Consider the following 24,262-nt stretch of genomic DNA (forward strand, 5'->3'; position numbering starts at 1 on the left):
TCTCTGGGGTTCAGCCACCTTAAAAATGCACATTCAGCTTGTGGTTTGCACTACTCTACACACACACTGCTTTTTAGAAAGAGAGAGAGCAGGAAGATGAAGCTTGACCAGTATACAAAGTTCTGATGATATACTGGTCAATCCTAACTAAGGAAAAAGAAAAATATATATTGCTTATACAAAGCAATCTTTGTTTTCAAATGCTGCACTGCATAGAATTTATCCGACAGCCCTATGCATGGCCACAGACCCCCTTTATCCACTCCACTCCACTACTCACCATAGCACAACCAGGCCCAACTACGCATGAAATTATTTAGACCGGAAGAAAAATCTATTTGCAATCCATTATTCACTTCCTTATTAAGTTAACAGAATTCACCTGGAAAAATCACCAAGAAAAACAGCATTTCATTTCCGTATTCAAATGAGGAAGAGATCAGGCACACTACAGGGCTGGTCCTATGTGTGGAAGCTGCTGACACTTTCAGTGCTCTCCACCTTCTCAGACTTGATGAAGAAGTCCTCTTAAGGCTCTCCTGCTTATAATATTGTAACTGCCCCTCCCAGAAGGCAAAACAGTGCAGACAAAAAAAAGAAGGCAGAGGTCCTCTGAGAATGCCACGGTCCACATGACTTTTCATCAAGTAATCCTCCTCCTGCAGTGACTGTCCTTCGCTGATGTCTTGCCAAGAGACACCAATTAATTTTACCAGTGATACACACGTTCTTCTCAAATGAAAAGCCTTTTTTGCTGCCAACAATGTTTCTGAGAAGTCCCGAATTTCATTCTGTAGCCTACCCACTGCTGCACATAATATCCATCAGGAAGGCTCTACAGAGATTCTTGATAATGGTATTTTGCAGAAGTATGGTTGCCTTTCTCATCTGGAAGAAAGGAAGCATGTGGTGACAGGATGTTACACTTTATGCTTCTGCTTTAACCCAACGCCCAATTACAGCCAAACCCGCAGGTGATGTTCACATCAATCTTTGAAGAATTTGTGTTTTAGGATCTGTACTTTCTCATGTGTGCAGCAACAGAAGCAGAAATCTCAAGCGCTCCTCTTATTCTGGCCGTAATAGTCCACAAAGTCACCATCTGGCCCCAGGAGGTACATTATTATTGTGTGATCCACCTGCAAGAAAGCACATTGTGGCTTGATAAAGGAGATCACAGAATCACAGAATATCAGGCTGAGAGGGACCTCAGGATCATCTAGTCCAACCTTTCCTGGCAAAAGCCCAGTCTAGACAAGATGGCCCAGCACCCCATCCAACCAAATCTAAGTGTCCAACGTTAGGGAACCCATCACTTCCCTGGGGAGATTATTCCAACAGCTGATTGTTCGCTTTGTGAAAAATTTTCCTCGGGTCCACTTGGAATCTCCCCAGGAGTAACTTCTACCCATTATCCCTCAGCTTTTCCATGTCACCCTTTGTAAAATGGGAGTGTCCATCTTCTTTGTAGCCACCCTTTAAATACTGCAACATCCTGCTCATCTCTAGTCAGCAGCACAGTGTCCCACTCAGCCTTTGGTTCAGCTGTCTGACAAGACTTCTCACCAAGCAGCTAAAGCAAGATAAGGAAAACCTCAGCATCACCTCAGCGATCTCTCCCTGTTTTACTCAGGAAAATAAACAGAGAAAACGAACTGCATACTCAGAATGTGAGAAGGAATACTTTAATCAGACAAGTCTTCCCTAAGCTGCAGGCACCCTTCCTGCAGCACACACAAGGCTGGGGCAAACTTGCAGGCTCGTAGTCTTTCCCCCTCACTTTTCCCAATTCCCCTCTACTTCTCATGATGCTCCATGGCCCCCACAAGGTCTTCAAGCTCCTGCTGCTAAAATGATGTAAATCCAATATAAAAAGAGGTAATTCATTAAATCGAGTTCACTGTCAGTGCAAACAATGGGACCGAGAGCATCACTGGGATACCGGAGTTGCACATCGAGGACCTGGTGCAGAGGGAATTACACGTGCTGGGAAGGGGCTCCCTCTACTGTCTGAACTGAAAGAACCTTAAAAAAGGTTCAAAGTCATGATTAACTCCACTGTAAATTTATTTAAAATGCCACTGCAAGTACTGTCTGCATCTAACTGTGACAACATCTTTATGAGCAAAGAGACAAAGTACTGAAAATGGAGGCCATGAATCTGTGATCGCTCAAGTGCCTACATCGTCTCACTGCCACTGGAGAAAAAGAACCGAAATGTACTTATGCACTGAGAGTACAACTGTGTTTGAAGTTAAAAAAAAAAGAAATCACATAAACATTTCCACAAGCTAAAAGGATGCATACAATTAATGGCACTTCTGCCACTGAAATAATGCTTCTCAAAATGTTATTGAAGCAGGTTTAACCCAAATATTTTACTCTAGTTTCCAACCTAGATGATTCTACGATTTTCAAGATAAGATCACAAAATCAAGTTGTAAGAGACATTTTAAGGAAGCTGAATCACAATTTAGAGCCTTCAACTGGAAACTATAAAAAAAAAAAAAAATGCTCTGAGCAGGCTACCTGATTAACTCCCCAGCCCACGGAAGATTAGATACAGTCAGGATGGAGTGCAGTTTGTGCAATGCAGAAGACCACTGTTTCTCAAGGTGTGTCTGAAGCCTGCACTGTTCCCACTGTATAAGATCCCCATTTGAGTGTCAATGCAATCGTGTAAACCACAGAATAAAACAAGTAAATTGGATATCCTGGTGTTGAGAAATATAAAATTGAGATTATTGAATAGGAACTAGTAACATTCAAGTATTACTTGAAAAATTCAGATGTTTAGAAATTATAATTTCCAAATGGTCATCTCAGTGCTCTTTTGAAATCAAAACAAGCAGTGAAGTTTAATGCTGTAGTGGACCTCTTCCTCTTCCCCACCTCCTACTGACAGAGCAGTAATTACCTGGGTAAGTCTCAGGCAGGCACAAACCCAGGCTCAAGCTCTCCCTCCCAGGTCTGTTGCTGGTATCCTCTTTCCATCTTGTTTCAGACATCTGTGTCCTCTGGCCTTCCTGCCTCGCACACAGAGCTCACAGCCTCTCGAAACCAAGAGCCTACGACAAATCCTGAGAGGTGCAAGTATACTCTTCCTCCTTGGTACCACGGCTGGGGCTCCCAGGCTGCTCTCCTGCTCCCAATTCCCTGGCCTGTCTTCCCTGCTGCCCTTCCCTTCTCAGACTCACAACCCTAGCACAGACCAGCAGTATTCTCCCTGGATCCTGAACCCCTTCTCCTACTTCCTTACACCTCTAGTCACATTCTGCAGTTCGGTTTCTCTCCCCAGCCTCCCTTGAAGCTGCCGTCATCTACAGAGTTATTTTCCATGGCTGAGCCCCTGTACTTTCCCTTCATGGCCATGCAGAACCCACATGTGGTTTGCCAGAATCCAGGCGTGGTTTACTCCCTCAGGAGCAGCACTCCTTCAGCTTTTCCAGCCTCCTTCCATCATCTCTCATCAACTTCAGTTCACTGACACAGCGTCAGATTCTACTGATGTTTTTCCCCGCTCCTGAGCGGGTATCCTTTGCCAATCCTGTTCCTGTAACACAGTCTTGCATTTCCACCAGCTCCCTTTTAGAAATCTGATTTTAAGTAGTACTTTTAGATTGATTTCAGATTGATGCTAGATGGATTTAAACTGGTGTTGAATTTCTCCAGCAAGCTTCTCTCCTCCACTCAAATACAGTATCTTAGACACAGACTTCTGTAGCTGCTGACTTGCCGCTTTAAGCCAAAACAGGTTCTTGGTCTCTCAATTCATACCCCTTTCAGTAATGTAGAGCAATGCACATCACCAGTGCGATTCCACCTTCTCTTTACCGAGATCATCTGCTGCTGCTCTCGCTCTTTCTACGCACCGCTTTTTTGTTCCACGTGCATAACTTATTCGCTGCAGTCAGGTGTTTTTCAAAACAGATTAATAACAGACAATACTGGACTAGACCAAAACGGATCTTCCTCAGCATCCTACCTCAAACAGTGGCCAGAAACGGTTTCTTTAAAGAGGAGTATAAAACCAAAATATCCTATCTTCCTCTGTTCCCAGTTTCCAAACACTTTTAGCCCACAGGCTTCCCGAACTAGGCAAAGATCTCTGTGCATTTTGTAATCCTCAACACACTGCTTTTTCCAAAGACTAACAGGTGTCCCTGTGGACTCCCACAAACTTCTGTCATGGGCATCCATAGGAGGGATGCCACTTCTCACATGGCCACTGCAACAAGAACCATCATCACCTGTTCACTTTTGAACCTGTTTTTAGTCTTCCCTGATGCACTTAGTTCTTGTAATGAAGAAAAAAACCAAAAGATCAGACAACACGTATCCTCACTTGCTGTATCACTTGTACCTCCTTTACTCTTCCAGTCTGCTCAGGATGTGGCAAGTCAGAAAGGCCTTGGCAGCAGCTCTGAGCCCTATAACCAGTCCTATTCACTGCCAGAGGATAAGATTCTGACTGCCCAGTTTAGCCTCACTTAAACCTCCGTTTCCCCTTTCACGCTATTACTCCACATATTTTATGCTAACAATTTAGCATTAACATCCCTTCTCTTCGAGGTCATTTGACACAGGAGGAAGATCTCCACGGTATCTGCAGGCAGGCTTTGCATCACCCAAGTCTCTTGCCAAGATGACCCCGCTCCTTGGTAGGTTTGGCAGGGAAGGAATCGTGACCTGATTTGCCTCTCATTTCTCTCTCTTCCTATTGCCTTAATTTCCCAGTTCTGTTTTTACTTTGGAGCACAGAGGAAAAGAGCTGGACAAAAACAGTACATGACAGAAAAAAGTTCAAACTACTGCCAGGCTTGCTAGCTCGTATGCTATTCTGTAGGCAGGCCTGGGATTCCACATTTTTAAAACAGGTTTCAGTGAGGTTCTAAGCTTGTAAGAAGGCATCTCGATCCCGACTGAGACCTCTAAAACAGAGCTCAACACATCAGTGCAACAGGGTTCTATCATGCAAGACTTCAGCACAGACTGCAACAGCTGTCTTCTGACTTTAACATCTAGACGTTGCTCTTATCCAAAGTCCTTCATTAGGCAAAGGCTCTACATTTACTTACTATGTAATCACTGTCTTCATCTTTGGGACCTTCACTGTAATACGCACGGTAAGCTTTGGCCACTTGGTCAATCTGTGCCTTGGTACCAGTCAATCCAATCAGCTTTGGAGAAAATTCTAGATAGAAAGAAGAGATGTACACGTTTTAGTGAAAAGAATCCCATCAAGAGCCTCCTTTTCAGTGCTCTGTATTACATGCTATAAGACATCAAGGAAGCAAAGAGTAATACCTTTAACATATCTGGCAATGGCTTCTTCATTGTCCCTCTCAGGATCAAGGGTGATGAAGGGTGGGGTCAGGTTAGGCAAAGATGGAATTCTATCTGTGACATTAACAATTATTGTTTTTCTTAGAGAACTAAAAATCGTTCGTCACCTCCCTTTAAACAAGCTCACAGCCAAACTATCATAACAGCAATCCAAGTCCACCCTAAGGCCATTTTGTGCATCTTAATTTATGTGATTTGTGAATGAAGCAAATGCTGTGAAAGCCACCGGTCTGTGCTTGGGCTGGCTGCAGCTACACTTCCAGCCTCTCAGCTGGAGACCCTGCCCTGCTTCGGAGATGACAAATGGGCTCTGATGCAGAAAATACATGATGCATTTATCATTTCAAGACAACGAACGTACCCTTGTGATGGTGGAGTGGGAGGGTGAAGACACAGTTCAGGCTCTTCCCCTCACGTTCCAGCCACAGCTTTCACTCTATGTTCTTCCTATTAGCCCACCCTCCCACCTCCCTCGTTACTATTACCCCTGCTCTGTAACTCTTCAGGGCCTGCAGGCTGAGAAAACCACCTCTATCACACAGCCTTCCCCCAGCCTCTGTTCCACAGCACACTCTCAGAAGGGACTCTTGCAGAGAGTTGTTCTCAACATGAATAAAAGAAAGAAAAAAACCTTAACACACCCCACAACCACTTCTTGGCAAAACTCCAATGCAGTGGCACCGTTCCCTGTAACCTGTCACCATCACGTTTTATTACAAGGCCCCTGTTGCAGAAAGATCAGTACTGTCGTTCTCTACATGCCAGATCCTAGTGACGGGCAGATGGACGGATGTCAGTGTCACCTACCAATTAATTCAACTACTGAGCAGCAGGCAAGCTTTTTTTTTAAAAAAAACCCGTCAGTTATTATTGTTTGAGGTATTTTACCACAACAAACCTGAAGCTCCCATAAAAAGCACCACTATTCCAACCAAATTCCCATACCAATTTCATCTACCACTTCAATCATCTTCTCCAGGTCATCAGGACAGATGTCAGGGCAGTGTGGGAAGCCAAAGTAGATCAGCACCCACTGGCCGATGCAGTCCTTGCTGGTCTTGGGCTGTCCCTCATGGTTAATGAGTGAGAAGGGACCTCCTGGAAGTGGTTTCCCAATGCCTCGGTTCCGTTCCTTCTCCAGGTCTACAAAAAACCAAGAGGGGATCAAACACATCCATGCCACAACCCACGCTGCTTCCAAAGAGAAGCTTCTGAAGCAGCTGAGATTCAGGAAACCTCTCCAAGTCACAGCCCGGGATGCTGAAATGTCAAGATCTACCAACACCCGTTGTGCAGAAGCTCCATGTGGACAAGACTTGCAAAAAGCACTCCATTTTAGTCAAAACTGTACGCATCACTAAACTCCTTTGAAACATAATAATCTCGTTCACTATCATCTGATAGTATTTTTATTTTTTTAGAAAAAAAGACAACAAGGAGAAAGCCAGGTACCTGGCTTGGTATGAAACAGAAGACTAATCATCCTTTGCAAACCGACCATATCGCAGAAGCTGTAGTAGTTCTGATTGGAAACACTAAAAACATGAAAATGAAACCCATGGGCAGCTCCTGCAGGAGAGTAAAATGGGCACACACAGTACCCTGAGTGAAACCAGCAGAAAGCCCCCGTGTGCTGCATCGACTGGCTGCAGCGTGCGTGACAAAAACCCAACCACTCCAACCGCGAACGTGCCTTTAAAAATTTGAGAACGCTTAACCTTGAAGGTTTTTTTGACTTTCTGAAAATTTTCTGTGGCACATCTATACACGTAGGCACAGAGCAGCACTGTGTAAAGCACACCGTGATGCAGTGGGGTGCCCGAGTAGATAAAAGACATCCGAACGCACAAAGTACATCATCTGAATGCAAACTACAACCCTGCGGAGGCTTCTCCCGCCTGGCCGCACGCCGGCAGCCCAGGCCGGGCCCCGCCGCGGCAGCGCGGCCTCCCCGCGGCGGGCCGGGTCCAGTCCCTCCCCGCCGCACTCACCCTCCTCCTTCCGCCGTTTCACCTTCTTCGTGGCGGCCAGCAGCCCCCCGCACAGCACGACGGTGGCCGCCAACGACCGCCACGACACCAGCAGCCGCGGAGAAGCTGTTCAGTGACTGAAAGGGGGGGACGGCGCGGCCCGTCGCGCCCGGCTCCGCCGCCGAGGAAGGACGCGGCTCGCTCCCTCCCTCCCTCCTTCACTCACCCTCCTCTGCCCGCCCGGCCTGGGGCCGCTTCCCGGCGGCAGACGGGACAGCGGGCGGCTGCCGGGCGCGGGCGGCGCGGCCCGGCCCCTCGGCGCGGCCGCCGGCAGCCGCCAGCACAGCCCCGGCCGCCCGCAGCGAAGCGCCGCCGCCGCCATCTTGTGTCGCCCGCGCTTCCCCCTCAGCGAGGGGCGGCCTCCCCAGTGCCGAGCCCAGGGCTCAGATCCCTTCCCTGGCCCCGCTGGCCCCGCCGGTGCTGACACAAGCCAGGATGCCATCGGCCTTCTTGGCCCCCTGGGCACGCTGCTGGCTCATTATCACCCCCCAGGTCCCTCTCTGACCGGCAGCTCTCCAGCCGCTCCTCCCCAGGCCTGTAGCGCTGCTGGGGGGCGTTGTGGCCCAAGGGCAGAACCCAGCCTCTGGCCTCAGTGAAACTCCTCCAGTTGGCCTCAGCCGGTTCTAGGATTTGATTTTCATCTGCACTTTATCGACGAAGCTTAGGAGCAGGGCATGGCACAGCTGAAAGGCTTCTCCCCACAGCACACGTGGAGGGTGATGGAGGCTGGGTGCTGTGTCTTACTGCAGGCCCTGGTATTGCCACACGAGCCCAGATGGACAGTAGCACAAGGCAGAACATAATTTAAAACAATCTATTTAGATCCTAGATTTGTCTTATTTTGCTCTCAAACGTTTCCTTCCTACGTGATCAAATGAAGCGTTTTGGTGAAATATTGAGTGACATCACTTACAAATAATATAAAATCCAACAAAGTGCTTTGGGAACAAAATACCCGAGAAAGTCTAAATTGAAAAATGTGAGAAGAAAAAAAAGGGCATTAGAAAATTTAGATGCACACGCACATAATTCACCGTAATGCCCTCTCTTCTTCAAACAGAATACAAATGATCTAGTCTTTCTTTAATTTTCATGAGCAAGTGGAGAAGTTTTCCTTCTATCTTAACTTCAAATAATGTTTTTAAGTGTGAAGATTTTGCTCTGATCCCGTGCATCCCAAAGCAGTAGCAGGTTGGCTTCCACAATACAACAGCCCTAGTGCCTGGCTCAGCTTCACTGGCCTTGCACAGGAGGATATAGCACCAATTTTGAATGGAAACTCACAATTCCATTTGAAACATTCTGAAATAGGATTTTGAAAATAGAAGTATATTTAAATACATTAGACACTACTGGTTACAGCACCAGAGGATTTTATTCTGTTTTACATTTTCATGCAACAGCGATGAAAGCGATGGGGGTTTAGTTCATTATGACAACAGCCCCAATAACTCATGCAACTGCAGCAAAGTTCTGTGTTGCTCTAATCCTCCTCCAACATGTAGCCTCTTCAACCAGGCCCACAGAGTGTTTCTTTGTCCAACTTGTGGCAACACTATTTACATTAACTCTGCAGCAATGGAGCTGGGAAGCCCTGGAAATCCAAAGAGAAGAACACATTAACATTCTCACATCTGTGATTGCCGCCTTTGCTCTTTTTCAGCATCTCTTGCTGCATTAGTAATATCTTCTATCTCAGTTTGGACTTGTGCCATCTCAGGTTCGGGCTGCTGCTGCTTTGTATTGAAAAGGCTGCTGTTCTATAAAGGAGAAAAAGAGAGGCTCTGAGTCTCTTACACAGAGAGACTATGAATTACTATTTGTTCTTGCTCTGTGCATCTCTAGACCAAACACAGGTCTGTCTGAGCAAAGCAAACTCCCTGGCTGCGGAGGAGCCGCACACGTTCAGCGGCATCCAGGAGCTCCCGCTCAGCCACTTTCCTCGGCGGCTGGCAGTCAACAGCCGCAGGTCCCTCTCTGACTGGCAAGAGAAATGGAGGCCAAACAAACTGCGGCTCTTGACACAGGCCACTTCACATCTGCTCGTAGCCGTGGTGAAGGATCATGCCAGTGGCTACAGGTACCGCCCCCACGGGAACAAGTATGAGGGTGGGAAGCTCAGGCAAGTGGGACTTTGAAGCATGGTCGAGACAACCTGCACTAGTGACGAGAAATTCATCAAGGATAGACTTTGATCTCCAAACCCTAGAAAAGAAGTGGAACACCCTGGAACATAAAGAAAAGGTCTGGGATTGTGCTGACGATGAAATAGCGGACAACCTGGCACAGCGAACAACCGATTAATTAATGTGGCAATGAAACTAACTTTGGAGTGTCCTGGAAGGGAACCCAAGGGGCGTCACCACTTCAGCCTCGCACAGAAGCGGTGTTGTAGGGCGCTTTCTTCAGGGACTCCAGGAAGAGCTGCTCCTCGTCTAAGTAAGCGCGGTTCTGAGAGGGGAAGGGGGCAAAGGGGAAGAGAAAAGAGAGGGATGGATGGAAGAGGTATCAGAGGGTGCCACAGAAGGGGGCTGACAGTCCTGGCTGTCACTCAGGAGGGAGGGAGGGAAGCATCCCAAACCCTCCCTCCTGCAGTCAGCAGTGGGCAGGTACCACCCGTGGCACCCCCTGGGGTGTGGGGGCTCCCCCCGCCCCGAGCCCACAACCTCAGGCTCTGAGCAAGACCCACAGCGGAAGCCTCAAAGAGCAGCCCCGCCTGGGGAAGGACCCAGCAGGGAATCGGGGGGCCGACGGGAGAGGACAGGGACATCATGAAGCCAGAGGCCAGCTGGCTCCTCCCAGCCAGGGACACGGCGAGGACAAGTGCGACCCCACAGTGCCGAGGACCTTGTCCATCAGCCTGAGACCAGCTGTGAGGAGCCACCCGTCCTTGCTTCTGCCATCCCTCCTCTAGGTGCCCGGGTCTTCTACAAGCCCGCCCAGCCCCACAGCTCAGTAATGATCTTAGCCACAGCCTGGGCTGTCTCCCACCAGGCTCAAATCAGGTTTCACCCAGCCCTGCTCCCACCCAGCACGTTTGAAGCCCCTTCCCACCCCAGTCGCCCACCACCTCACCTGCAGGACCCGGAACTTCATCATCGCCACCGTGGCACTGAGCTCGGCAGAGCTGGCAGTGGCCACGAGTTTCTCGAGAGCGGCCTGGAGTGCCTCGACACCTCCCAGGCTCCCTATGGAACAGAAGCCTGATTGTGTGGTGCTGCCACCATCAGAGGATCCGCAGATGGAGACAACACAGCATCCCTTCGGGTGCTGCCTGCGGGTCCCTGCAGCAGGGTCCTCCCCGCGCTCCCAGGGCAAACGGGCTTTAACCCACCACCAGCCTCTCCCTTCCTGGCCCCTCTGCCCTCTCCTGGCACTGCCCTGGCTCAGAGCTTCGCTGAGCTCCTTCACAAGACGAGGAGGCCAACTCCTCCCGTCTGAGGCTGATACGCAGGGGAACTAAAACAGCCCCCAGGAGCAGCCCAAGCCTCCCAAGAAGGGGAGTACAATACGTCCCTCCCCACCAGCAGCAAGCACGGAGCCTTACCCGGCACACTGGAGGAGCCTGTCAGAGGGGCACTCGAGTCCTGCCTTGCGGGCCGCACCATCGTGGGGCAGTTGGACACCTCCTGGCGCAGCTGCTCAAGTCGGCTCATCTGCTTAGCCATGCTCAGCCGACCCTGCCCCGTCCCGGGGAGAAAGGGAGAGAGAGAAGATGTCGGCAAAGGTTCGGGCCCTTGGCACGGCGGCCCCAGGCCCAGAAGGGAAGCCGAGGGGGTACTTGCCTGCTGCAGACACTCTTCCTGCTGCCTGAACTGCTCCAACTGCCACTGCAGGGCCTGCAGCCTGGACTGGTCCTGCGACTCGGCCCTGAGTGCCTCCTGCAGGGCCCGCTGCCCTTCCTCGTACTTCTGGGAGGAGAGCTGCAAGGCAGAGCGGCTGGGGAGGCTGGGGACAGGGACCCTCGCTGCCCTGGGCCCAGCAGGACTCCTTCAGGCGTCCCCTCCTTCCCCTTCCAGGACAGGCTTTCCCTCCCTGCTCTGGGAGGGCAGTGGAAGCCCAGCTTTGCTGCCAGCCCGTGCGCAGCTGGCAACGGCAGCGCAGACGCTCCGCTTACCTTGGTCATTCTTCTCATCTCCTCCTCCTGCAGCCGGATGCGCAGTGCAGCCTCGCTCACATTCTCCCTCTCTGCCTTCAGCTCCTGGCAGAGCTTGTCCTGCAGCTCCTTCTCCCTCGCCAGCTGCTCCTCCTGGGCTCTCAGCGTGTGGGCCCACATCTTCACCTTGGCCCACTCCTAGGATGGGCACAGGGGAAACCAGCGCATGACCTGATCCGTCCTGGATGCTCTCTCGTGTCTTTCCAAGAGACGGGAAACATCTGCCCCGGATGAGCTTCTCGTGTGTGCCCCTCTGGGGCGCAGAGCAACTCCACTAGCTACTCCAGCAGCACCCTCACCCCCCGGCCTCGGGCTCTTCCCGGAACAGCCTCATTCTCACCACCCCAAGCGATGTCTCTGCCTCCAACAACTCGACGACTCCCCTGTAGGCAGGACCCACCCGGCAGCCTGCCAAGCGGGTGCTGGAGGCCATGGGCAGGGGCTCTGCTGCGGTACCTTGGCCAGGCTCCTCTCGGGGCCCTCTCCCTGGGAGGCCACGGGCAGCGCTCGGGCCGTGGCCTGCTCCTTGCTCAGTGGCTGCTGCTGGGCGTCAAATTCAGCCCGCTCGGCCGCCAGCTTCTGCAGCTCCCCCGCGTGCTGCCGCGTCACCGCCAGCCGCTCCTGCAGCAACGCGCTCTGGAGACGTCGCCAGAGAGGAAGAGAGAAAGCACTAAGTCCCAGTTGCTGGAACGTTTTTCTCCTTTAAACCCACCTCTGCCACTGAACCTCGGCCAACACCCAGAGGTTGCTTCAAGCCCCCGGCGCCTGGCAGGAACCCTGCGCGGAAAGCTCTGGCCCCACGCTCCTCCAGAAGCTGCAGCACCGTGCACGCACACGGCAGCCTCTCGCACCCGTGTGCCAGAGGCTGGATCTGAGGGCGATTCGCCACACAACTGGGTGTGGGATTGAGGAGGCAGAGGAAGGACGCTGCAGCCCAGCACCCAGCTCTTTCCTCTACCACACGCCGCAGCGCAGCCCCGCTCAGACTCACAGGACCTGAGAAAAGCACCTGGAAATCTCCGCCCCACCTCACCTTCGCCTTCTCCAGCTCCACTCGCTCCAAGAGCTGCCGGGTCATCGCTTGTTGCACCTCCTCCAGCGATTCCACTTTGGAGCGCTCCGCCAGCAACCTCTGGTGCTCCTGGGTTCAGACACAGAGGAGACACAGATGCCACTCGCAGGCTCCAGCCCAGGGACCGCCAGTGGGCAAGACCCACGGCCCATCCCCAGACAGGAGGGCTGAGCTGGGCAGAGGGCACAGGGCGGGCTCACCTCCAGCAGCCGAGTCTGCTCATCCAGCCTGGCCTCCAGTTTAGCCACCATCTCCCGGAACCGGCACCCATCCTCCTCCGCCTCCCTCTGCTGCTGACACAGGCTGTCCTGGAGCTCTGGGGAGAGGCAGCAGCGGGGCCGTGAGCAGCACGAAGAGGGAAGTCCCACTCTGTCTACCCCGTATTCACAGAAGAACTGCACGCGCTTGTGCTCAGCACCTTCGGCACATCCCCCAGGACACCATGTTGGAAAGGAAAGACCCTGAGAAGCCCAGTGACCGAGGCAGGCAAGGCTCTGCCAGCCTTGGATCCAGGCCTCAGCCTGACTCGGAGCACCTTCTCCCCATTTCATGGGTGTCCCCAGCCCCGGCGGGGACCCCGTGGCCATTTTGGCGCAGAGGAATGGCAGACATACCCTGGAGACACTTCTCCTGCTTCTGTGTCCCCATGGCCAGCTCCTGGGAGGTCGTCTGCTGTGTGGCCTCCACCTTCCGTAAAACATCACGGAGGGTGCCGCAGAATTTCTCCATCTGATCCACCACACCGTTCAGAGTCCTGCAGAAAGCAGCGAGGGGAGGGTCACCCCGGGGGGACACACCTCATCTCCCCACGATGGAGAGGGGGACGTGTGGTGGGCCAAGGGCCGGGCAGCCCTGCCCCGAACCCTTCTGGGGCAGAGCAGAGCAGTATTCCTGCATCAGCAGAGCTCAGCGTCCCTGGAGGCAGGGCCTGGGAGAGGGGGTGGCCTCTGGTGCCACGGTCCAAGGCTGCTTCCCTGGAGCACAGGGAACACCGCGGCCAGGGACCAACGCAGGGACACAATGGCAGCCATCGGTACCTGGTGTGCGAAGTGGCGCTGGTCACCGCCTCAACCTCCTGGTCCTTCAGACGCTTCAGCTGCTGGAGCTGCTGCTCGTGCTCTCTGCGCAGCTCCTGCACAGACACCCTGCAGGACACGGGCAAGGAGCCCACCACGGGCTGTTACAAACTGGGGCTCCCCAGGACAGGCAGTGGGGACGAGGCTTGGTCAAGGGCCTGGGAACCAGGTCCCAGGAGCTGAGCTGGCACGGGGCTCTGTCCCCGGGCACCCACCGACAGGCATCCGCACTGGGCACGGACCACAGCTGGAAGAGAACGGGCTTCTCCACTAGAAACTGATTTCTCATTGACCCCCAGTGTGTGGGCAGCAGTGACTCACTGACCGGGATAAAAGGGGGTTGGGGGAGATAAAACACTGGGCTCAGCATCTTGCACAATACAGCGCATTCACTCGGAAAGGACGTCTCCAGCCACGTCTCCCTCTATCCGGCTACAAAGCAAATCCCCATTCCAAACGCCACCAACTGCCCACAGCCCAGTGCTTGTGGAGGCTCCTGTCACCCTGGCCCCAAACCACTCCCCAGTTCCTCTGCCACAACCAGCAGCACCGGCCCCACACCTGCGCTGCTCGTGCCACTCTCACCTCTGCAGCTCTCGCAGACGCTCCAGCTCGGCCAAGTGCTGTGCCAGCAGCTCTGCCCGCTCCCGCTCCGCCTCCTGCCTCTGCCCCTGGAGCTGAGCCACCAGCTGCTCCTTCTCCTGCCGCAGCCTCTGCTCTCGCTGCCTGCAGGTCTCCTCTAACATCTTCGCCTGGCTCCTGCCCGCAGGAAGAAGAAGTGTTACCTTCAGGTAGGAAGAAGTGTTACCTTCAGGGCAGCAGTCGGCCCTCTCCACCCACAGCTCACACGGGGATTTCAGAGCAGAGCGGCGGCGCTGGGGGTGCGGGGAAACACGTGGCTCTCCGCAGCCTGAGCCCTGCCTGGGGACATGCTGGCCCTGGGAACAGCTCCTCCTCCTTCTGCCCCACAGGACAGGGTGGGTGAGAGCAAACCCTGCCCTTGGCTCATCTGTGGGGCTCCTCTCTGCCCACACCAGCTCCACACCCACACAGCTCTGGGCCTGCCCGCCCCAGGGACGGATCTGGGCAGCGCCCCAGCGCTCCCCCCCCCGGGGAGAGGGACAGGGCTGTAGGCAAGGCCCGTTCAAAGGAAGGGAGCACGTGCTCTCGCCTGCGGGTACCTGTGGGTGCTGTCGAGGAGATCCAGGTCCTCCTGGTGCCGCTGCCGGAGGATCTCCAACAAGAGTTTGTCCTGAGCCCGTGCCAGCTCCAATGTCTGCACCTGCCGGGCACCCGGGGAGAAGGTCCTTGTGCCGCCCAAGGGACAGAGACCCCACAGCAGCACTTGCTGGCCGCAGCCTTCTCTGGACGGGCAGCTTCCTCCACTCTGCCTGTGCCCCTGATGCCACTGGGAGCAGGCGTGGCTCCTGCTCCCCCATCCAGCAGGCCATGGGGCTCACCTGGCTCTCCAACTCTGCTACGCGGGCCTGGGCACGGAACAGCGCTGCCCGACAGCCCTCGTGGAGCTGGGCCGCGGGAGCCCCCAGCTTCCTCTCATGCAGCAAGCCCAGGCCTGGAGACTCTGCCTGCAGGGACACAGATAAAAGACACAGGCCCTTCAGCATCCGGGGCTTTGTGCTGTGGCCATCAGCCCCTAAAGGCAGGCACGTGCCCCGTGGGCAGCTCTGCCCGGCCTGTGCCTGGGGAGCTCTCTCAACACTGCGCAGGCAATGCAGGGCTGCAATGCACACGATTTACAAAGCAGCCACAGCACACACGCTTTGGCCTCACAAATACAACTCGGGGCATCTCGGGGCTCTCCAAAGCCTTGGCCTGCATCAACACAGGCTCCCAGGGATGCAAAGCAGGGCACAGCCATCCCCCTGCCCAGGGAGCACAGACAGGGCTGGGTGACCCTGAGCTGGCACGGGAGGGCTCACGATCACCACCCCGATCCTGCACCTCTCGGGGGCACAGGCCCAGCACACCTACCTGAGCCAGCGGGGCAGGGCCCTGTGTCTCCTGCTCTCCCGGGAACAAGGCTGCAGGGACTGAAAAGGGAACAAGTCTGTGATTCAGACAGGCCAAGGGCAACCACTCCCTCCCACAAGGATGAGGGCCTGGCTCTCCTTGGCAGAGCGAGAAGGGTCCTGCTACACTCTGGCAGCTGGGGATGGGGACAGAGGCTCAGATAGGCTCATCCAGACCCGCATTCCTACCCCACCCCACACACAGTGGTGGGGACTCCGCTCTGCAGAGTAAGTCTGGGGGAAAAGCACAGCTCCTCCTCCTCCTCCTCCATCAACTAGGGAGGAGGCTGGGTCCCCTCAGCCACTTTCAGTGGCCTCTCGAGTGGCGCTCAGCCTCAGCCTAGGGCAGGAGGGGGTCTGCCAGCACACAGCGCTAGTGGCACGAGGGTTGGAGCAGCAGGAGGGAAGAGGGAGAGAGAAGGGACAGCACGAACTTAGGCCCACCCATTTCTCCGAGAGAGCAAGTCCCCAGCAGCCCCCTGAAACCCCACAGGCAGCACTGTGGAGCTCAGTGTGCCCCGGCACCGTGTCCCCACCACGCCACAACACGGGCATGGTGGCATCCTGCAGCCTGGCAGCCCCCTCCAGCAACGGCTGGGCAAAGCCCGGGCAGCGCTCACATGGACAAGGGCGATGCTGCGGCTCTGGCCTTTTTGTGGCTGGTCGTTCTTGCAGGGCCGGGGGGGACCCTCTCTGCATTCTGCTGCCCAAACTCAACAACCACACAAAACGCACCTGGGGCGCTGGCATCTCCGGAGGGATCCCGCTGTGCTGCCTCCGACGGCTGAGCCTGCGCTTGGGCCTTTTTGCGGGATAAGGCAGCGCTCAGCCAGTCCTCCTCCTCCTCCTCTGGGGCAGGTTTAGCAGCTGCCTCCTCTCCAGCCGGGAGCTGTCTGGCGGGGCCAGGCCGCCCAGCTGCTGCAGGACTGGCCTTCGGTGGAGATGACAGCTCCAAATCCAGAAAGTCTTCGTCTTTCAAGCCCCGCCAGTCACCTCGATTCCTGCGGCCCTGCACGGGCCTCTGGCTGGCTAACGGGGGAGCTTTGGAGAGGGGCTCTGCTTTAACTTCACCGTTCTTCTCGGCTGAAAACCTGCTGTGAGGAGAAGCAGCTGCATCCCTGCCTGCGAGGGGACACCGGGGACCCTGCCCGCTCCGCTGCAGGGGCAGCGTGGCCGGTGCCTGGAGCTACAGACACAGAGAGCACAATACCTCACAGGCTGCCTTCTTGCCGGCTGGCCCTTGGCTGTGGAGGCCACTGAGGGCTGGTAAGCTCCAAACACATAATCCTCCTTGCGCCAACCCTCTTCCTTCTCTGTTCAGACAAGTGGCCTTGACTCAGCACCCAGAGGAGCAGCCGGCTGCAAAGGCTCCAGCCCTCCTCCTCCTCCTCCTCCCGCCCTGCAATTCCCACTGATGTTGCTGCCTCCGGGAAAACACCGCTGGAAACCTCGTGCCCAGAAACCGGACAGCAAGGGGTCTCCTCAGCACGGCTGGGGAAAACTTTTGTTGGAACTCAGCCCACGGCCAAAGGCAGCCGAGTTACAGACCCTGTGCAAAGGCTGCCAAGCTGCCGCAAGGGCGCAAAGGGCATTTCCCCTGCAAGGGCAGTAGAAATCGAGCTCGCTCGCCCAAGCCAGTGCTGCCACCTCTGCAGCCCGTCCCAGCATCCCTGGCTCTGCTCACCCGGCTGCTTCTGGTGGTACTTCTGTGTGACCTCCCGGCGCTCTCCCAGGCCGGGCTCTTCCAGGATTCTGGACGCGGAGCCTCGTCCCAGCAACTCGTCCAGCATGGCGCGGGCTGGCCGGACCTCCTCTCTGCTGGGGACACAGCGGCAGATGGGTTTCTCCCAGAGGCAGGGCTCTTCCTCCTCACACAGCCTTGACAGCCTGCTCTGGCTCTTCTCTGCCACACAAGGCTGCTCCTGCCCCTTGCGCAGACCCACAGGCACAAGCTCAGCATCCCCCACCCACCATGGTGGCACCATCTCAAGACACAAGCCATCCCCTCCTTTATTCCCGCCCCCCTGCACTGCCCTTACTCTTTTGCCTTCTTGCCATCTCTTCCCGGGCTGCTGCCCAGTCCCATGGCATCCATCAGGTCGCTGATGTCCTCGTCAAAGGGGATCTCCTTCCTCCTCCACGTTGGGGCCGCGGTGCGCAGGGGCGTCTGGGCTGCGCGTGGCTCTGGGGGGGGTGAGGGAGAGAATCACACATGGTAAGAGGTTTGGAGCTAGGCTTGGGGGCTTGTCTCCCTTCTTTTTTTTCTTCTTCTTTTTTTCCCCCCCAGCAAGAGATCAGAGCAGCCCTGACTGCTCTCAACTCTCAGGACCATTTACAGAGTCACTTTTAAAATATCTCTTTTCGGTGACCAAATCTCACAGCAAGTGACAAACTACCGCCTGGTCCGTGGCCACTGATGGGACATTGCTGGGTGTCACTGACACTGAGGCTTCCAGCTCGGGGGGACACCAGCAGCTTCTTCAGCTTTGCAAGTTTCCACTCAGGGAATTCCTGCCCGCCTTTGCCCCAAGTCCCTCTTCCACCAATGCACCTTAGTCCTTGCCCCAAGCCACCAGCAGCTACCCGTGTCCAGAGAAGATTTTTCAGGGTGAAAGGAGGTTTGAGGGCACTACCAGACCCATTGGCATCCCTGCTGCAGCAACAGGAGACACAAGTGCCTGTGACACGGTCACACTGCAGCTGGATCCCACCCAGAGGTGCAACTGTGCTTTGGGGTGCATCAGCAATGCCCTCAGCCACCCAAACCCTGACCCAGAACACTGGTTCTCCTCTGGCAGTGTGCAGAACAGGCTGGATGAGCTCCAAGGGAAGATCTGAGACTCCAGTCCCAGAAAGGAAAAGTCAGTTCTGTGACCTCTAGCACACTGCAAATATTGAACACTCGGGGAGCTGTTACCAGCTGTAACCCTGCTACGAAGCTGCTCCCTAAAGGGCCATACTGGTTAACGAGAGATGCCACTAGCTGGCTTTCCTTTAACCTTTGGACATCACACAAACTCATCCAGGCTGCTGATTCATTTAATACAAAGAGGATGCATCAAGCAACCCTGCTCACCTTGCTCCTTGCTCTGTTTTCCTTGCATCTCAGGGATGCTTTCGGCACCTGTCAGAGTTGGCTTCTTGGGAGCATCCTGCTCCTCATCAGACAAGAGCCCCAACACAGGATCATCTAAATCTGGCAGTTACCCCGTAGGGGCAGAAAATAAAACAATCAACACAAACAAATCAACAAAACCGAGGTTATTGAGAACGACGCCTCTGTGCTCAGCCAAACACTGCTCCCCACCACGTGCACGTGGGGACAGGAGATCATCTCTGCCCAAAGCCACGAACGCAGACTCTGCACAGACCTGGGACACCCGCGAGTGTCTCAGCAGTGGGGTGCTTTAACGCCTGACTACTCTTTAGGCAATGACAAAGGGGAGGAGAAAGCCCACCTCCATCACCCCAAGCCAATTAGTGATTGGAACAGATGCTGACCTCAGGTAAAGCACAGGCTCTGATAGCCAGATCTCAGCTGTGCCAGGAAACCGGCTCCCGTCTTGGGAAGGGGGACAGAATCCCCCCCTCCCCGACACAAGGGTCTCCCAGTGCTGCAGACAGGCATTAAAAACCAAAGCAGGGCTGAAAAAGCAAACGCCCTCAGGAATCCTCTCCCAGCCCCACCCTGGGGAGGGCCTCCAACACCGAGCAGTCTTTTTTCTTTTCTGCCTTTGGTCACCTCTAAGGGATGAGGTTGGCACGGGCATCGCAGGGGTGAAGGATGCTCTGTGTCATTAACCAGCCGAGCCTTTGGGTGACAGAAGAGGCAAGCTACGGGCAAAGAGCAAGGACAGAGTCCTCAGCTGCCCCCACACAACCACGCGCTGAAGGGAAGCGACATCCTACCTTCAAAGTTAAATTTCCTGTACTGTCGGGAAGCAGTGAAGGACGACAGAGGCTTCTTCTCCATCGCAGGTCCAGACTCTCCTGCAAAGAGAGGCCGCAGCTCTCACAGACAAGGTCCTGCGGAGATGTCCCTTTCCCACCCTGGCCAAAGGTCACTTCTCTGGTGGCAGACCCCTTCCCTAAAAGCACATCCCGGGACACACAGTCAGTCCCCTCATGGCCCTGTGGGGTGGCAACCTCTCTGGAGGGGCCTCCTTGCAGGCAGAGAAGGAGAAAAGGCCTTGGGGAAGAGCAGGACAGGTTGGGGACAGGCACATCTTCACCACAACCCCCTGGCTCTCCTTCCACACAGGCCAAGCAGATCCCTGGTCTTTGACCAGCACCAGGCAACTGCCAAGTGGCGTTTGGTGGCAGGCAGCAGCACGGCTCTTGTGGCTGCGGAGGGCAGTGATGTTACCACAGCACGACACGAGGCCGGGCCGGGGATCAACCCAGGGACAACACACGGCCACAATGGCTGGGACAGCCCCAAAAAAGACTTTTGGGAACAAAGCCACTTGTCATTCCCTATTGCAGAAGAAAATACGCCCTGCTCGTCTGAAACCAGCCTACCACAAGAAGAGCAGAATCTCCTTTTCACCTTTCCCAGGGCCTTTCACGGTTGCCTGCCCTGGCCCAGAACCGGCTCTCGACGCTCCCAGCGGATCAACTTCCAGGTCGTCCAAGTCCTGGAAAGCAACAGGACGGCGACGGGAGCAGGGCGAATGCTACTCCTGCCTCAGCGCCGCTTCTCCCTTCAGAGGCTGGGGCTGGAGGCCACCGCTGCAGCCCACACGGGGCTCAGGCAAAGGGTATTTCTGCACTGACCTTCAGGCTCTGCAGCAGAGCCTGGGGCTCTCTGCCGGAGGCACTGGATCCCTGCATGCCGAGGAGGGCAGAGGTCAGAGACAAGCACACTTTGGGAACTCCTCACCCCTCGCTTCTGTGCTCCAGACCCCGCGTTTCCTCCTTGTTGGCAATGGGAGAACACATGCCCAGCTCCTCCTGGTGTGTCCCTCACCGGAAACCCCCCCGTGCCTCAATTCCTCTGCTGAGATCCTACTGCCTCTCAGAGAAGCGTCAGCAACACCCAGGCCGGTGCTTTGGGTGAGGGTCCTTCCTGCGGCGCTTCCTCCCAAGAGCACCCACCAGGGCTGGGCTGCAGCACGACGTGCTCCCCGGCTTTGCTCCAGCTCACCCAGGGCACCCGCAAGCTCTTCTCCCGCCATCCACCCGCTCCCCTGGCCCGGCTCCCCCCCAGCCATGCCAGACAGGGGTCACCTCTTCAGCCACACCCCATGGTTCCCCCCGATACCCCACTGCTGACTTGGCTGGGCTGACACCAGGGGCAAGCCTGGCCCCCCTCAGGCCCAGCCCTCAGGGTACCCAGGCTCTCTCCCAAAAGTCGCGTTCACCTCTGCACCTTCCGCGTCCTCTGAAAGTAATCCGTCGAAGAAATAAATCCTCCACTACGTGGGACCTGCGACACAAGCCCGGGGGTCAGCAGCAGCACCTGTGAGCTCAGCCAGGGCGCGTTGGGGACAGCCAGCCCAGGTGGCGGCAGGCGGAGGGCACCGCACGGGCACACCGCGGCAGCCACGTCGGGTGACAGACAAGGAGATAAAAGAGTTCACTTCACCCAGCCAAAAAGGACTCCTCTTTATCAAGGAGCCTGCAGCTTCCCGTTCAGTCACCGGCCACAAGCAGCCCTTCAGCTGGCAGTTCTCACCCCACAGTGTCTCAGAGACCCTGGACAACCCCAAAGGTGCCGCTTCAGTGTCCGGGGCTGCCAGAGTGCCCCAAACAGGCACCTGGGCTTTAGGTGAGGCGAAGACCTGAACTAAGGGCAGGTACTCTGCCCCGGTCTGGGGAAAGCCCGCAGGAAAGGCCCGCAGGACCCCCACAAGCAAACCCCCTCGGCGGCAGAGGCAGGCGAGCGTCTCTCTGCTCAGCAAGGAGACGACGCCTCGGCTGCACCTCTCAGACAAGGCCCAGGAACCATCGCCGCGGCCAGGACCCCACCTGAGCCCGCTGCCCCCCCGCCTCTGGCCCCGAGTTCCCACCACAACAAAGCACCGACGGACACCGAAGGGAACGCGCCCCAGGCTACGAAGCGTGGAAACTGCTCTGGGGGTTCGCAGCCTACGGAGGAAGACAAACGCCCTCAGAGAGGGGCGCAGGTCCGGCTCCTCCTTCCCAGAACACGCCGCAGCCAGGGGCACGGGGCTCCAGAGCGCCCCACAAGCAAGAGCAAAGCCCCTCCCGACCCCGATGGCTGGGAAACGGCCCCTCAAACGCCCCGAGAGATCCCAACTCCGGCGGCAGCGGCGAGCACAGCCCCTCCCGCCCCCCGCGGGGTCCCTGCCGCCCCCGAACCGAGGGGCCGGCGCCACAAACCCGCATTCCCCGGGCCCGCCCCGGCACTCCCCGCACTCACCACCGCGGCGGCCCGGCCTTCCCCCGCTCTCCCGCCGCCTTCCCGGCTCCTGCCGCTCTCGCCTCCGCCGCTCCCTGCAGGGGCACAAGGGTCTCCTCAGCGCCCGGCCCGGCCCGGCCCGCGGCAGCCCCCGTCACCTCCGGCCCGCGCGATCTCCCGCTCCTGCCGGGGCCCCGCTCAGCGCGCCCGGCCGGCCCCGCGCCGCTCCGCCTCGCCCGCCCGCTCGGAACAAGGCTGCGGCGCTGCCCGGGAGCGCAGGAAGGAGCGAGTCCCGCCGCCGCCCCGGGGAGCCGCCGCCGCCGCCCCGCTCCGCCTCGCCTCGCCTCGCCGCGCGCCCAACGGCCCAACCGCCGCCGCTCCGCACGCGCCGCGCGGCCGCGCTGCCCTCCCGCGCGGCTCTTAAAGGGACAGGCACCCCCCGCGTGCTGAGGCGGGGGCAGCGCCGGGGGCAGCGCTGCGGCCCGGGGGCAGGACGGGGCTGGAGAAGCTCTCCCAGGGCCGCGTTCATCCAGCCCCCGCCTCGCCATCAGTCTCGCACCCGGTTTTTAAAAGAGGAAATGTCAACCACAGGTGAAGCCTTCAAAGCTTGGGAGTGCCCCAGGTAAGCTCTCCTGCTGGGCACTGCACCAAGAACGTACCGGATTGTTTAAAACCATCTGTAGGCAGCCGTTGTCTCAAATGCTCGGACTCGGGCCGTCCAGTATGTCCACAAGCTGCAGCCTCATTGCCCGCTCTCCCCAGCCCAGCAAGGGCTCGTAGCTAAAAAAATACACATTCGTTCCCTTCAGATAAGTCATTCTGGTCCATGAACCGTGCAACCCGCTACAGCAGCCGTTGCTGTTACGTGCCTGCGATGTGAAAAGGCCCCACTTTTCACTACAACAGCCACACTCCTATTGCTAGCAGTTCTCCATCGTTACACGAAAACATTTCTCAAGATAATCGTTGCTGTAAAATCTGATCAGAAGGGAGCCCGTAGCAAGGGCGGAGATGGGTCTGTTACGCTGCAAAGCCCAAATGCTGAGAGGCTCGGGGAGTGCAGATGAATCTGCACATCTAGACTCTGGCCTTTTTTCTTTGCTCTTAAGAGCAGCACGCGTTAGATTTTTCTGGCTCAAGAAACAAGTGAACAAACCTTGCTCTGTTTAGACTTGTCTGTTCCTTGGAGCCTTTGAATGTCTGACAAGCTGCATGAATAGGGATGACAGAGGTTCGTGCAAGTGAAAATCACAAAGTGCCATGATACATCTAAAACTTAAACGTCTTTTCATAAATGACAATGAGAGTTGAATGAGGAGGACACTGCAGGTCTTTCAACCCAAGCAAGGAAATTCCAAAATTTCAGCAAGCACAAGAAAGAGTACTGCTTTTATTCCACGTGTCTGAAGTTTTTCAGAAAGCAACTGCTTCAGAAACACACCGTATTTCACTCTGGCAAAGTGGCTATTTTTCCCACTCTGCAGAGATCACACAGGAATAATTTGTCTCCTCTAAGGGACAGAGGCTGGGCTGCTGGAGAACGGCTTGCAGAGAGCAAGGCCATGGGTCTCTGCAGAAGCCGATTGCAGCCATCGGAGGTAAACGAAGGAAAAAAAACAGGGTACAGTTATGCTAACAAAGGACTGTTATGTTAACAAAGAGAGAAACTAAGGTACATTATGACCTGTGTATGATAAAGGAACGCCCTGGGAGAAAAATCAGGTTCAGAAGAGGGAAGATGTTGTGACATGTCTGAAATGCCACAAGGGGCTGGGGTATTATAATGTAGCCTGTTACATGTATCCAATAGATTCCTGAGCAGTATGCACGATTATTGTAGAGTGCTTATAGAAGGGGTGATTTCTCTCAATAAAGTAGAAGCTTGCTCTATCATTCACATTGAATCGGCTGCTTGCTTCCTCCGCCCGCCGCACTGGGCCAGACTCAAAGCAGGCTGCGGACATCTGGGTGCCAGCTTCTGGGTACTGGATTCCAGGGTGAAATCCAGACTCTTGGGGCTGGACATGAAGCTCCCTGTGCTGTGCAGAGGATCGTTAAGCACCTCAGGAGGATGGTTCACAAAGTCTGCTAAAAGAAAGGGGGATCTACTGAGCGTGAGCTGAGAACCAATGCTGAGCACTCAAGCCTGGAGTGTCAGTCCCAGAGCCTGTCACTGCCTTCGGAGAGC

At 55.7% G+C, this 24,262-nt stretch overlaps 2 protein-coding genes and 1 pseudogene across 2 annotated transcripts; all 3 read right to left on the reverse strand.

Annotated features, from left to right (window-relative positions):
* Positions 1 to 729: 729 nt before the first annotated feature.
* Positions 730 to 7,698, reverse strand: LOC141966216 (protein SCO1 homolog, mitochondrial-like; annotated as a pseudogene).
* Positions 7,699 to 9,811: 2,113 nt separating this feature from the next.
* On the reverse strand, positions 9,812 to 15,482 carry LOC141966217 (fas-binding factor 1 homolog). The gene is made up of 13 exons (XM_074918650.1): positions 15,141 to 15,482; positions 14,862 to 14,962; positions 14,266 to 14,439; positions 13,642 to 13,749; positions 13,219 to 13,358; positions 12,805 to 12,920; positions 12,566 to 12,673; positions 11,989 to 12,168; positions 11,494 to 11,670; positions 11,162 to 11,299; positions 10,924 to 11,056; positions 10,447 to 10,564; positions 9,812 to 9,827 (listed from the first exon to the last, which is right to left on the reverse strand). The coding sequence occupies exons 1-13, from the start codon at positions 15,303 to 15,305 to the stop codon at positions 9,812 to 9,814; spliced, it is 1,674 nt and encodes a 557-aa protein (XP_074774751.1). The 5' UTR covers positions 15,306 to 15,482.
* Positions 15,483 to 16,326: 844 nt separating this feature from the next.
* Positions 16,327 to 22,554, reverse strand: LOC141966218 (fas-binding factor 1 homolog). The gene is made up of 10 exons (XM_074918651.1): positions 22,096 to 22,554; positions 21,074 to 21,138; positions 20,487 to 20,537; positions 20,260 to 20,347; positions 19,620 to 19,700; positions 18,787 to 18,906; positions 17,750 to 17,894; positions 17,395 to 17,528; positions 16,921 to 17,023; positions 16,327 to 16,801 (listed from the first exon to the last, which is right to left on the reverse strand). Exons 5-10 carry the CDS (start codon positions 19,681 to 19,683, stop codon positions 16,327 to 16,329), a joined length of 1,041 nt encoding a protein of 346 aa, XP_074774752.1. The 5' UTR covers positions 19,684 to 19,700; positions 20,260 to 20,347; positions 20,487 to 20,537; positions 21,074 to 21,138; positions 22,096 to 22,554.
* Positions 22,555 to 24,262: the final 1,708 nt, after the last annotated feature.

The sequence above is a fragment of the Athene noctua genome, chromosome 14 (assembly GCF_965140245.1).
Source record: "Athene noctua chromosome 14, bAthNoc1.hap1.1, whole genome shotgun sequence".
Classification (NCBI taxonomy): Eukaryota; Metazoa; Chordata; class Aves; order Strigiformes; family Strigidae; genus Athene; species Athene noctua.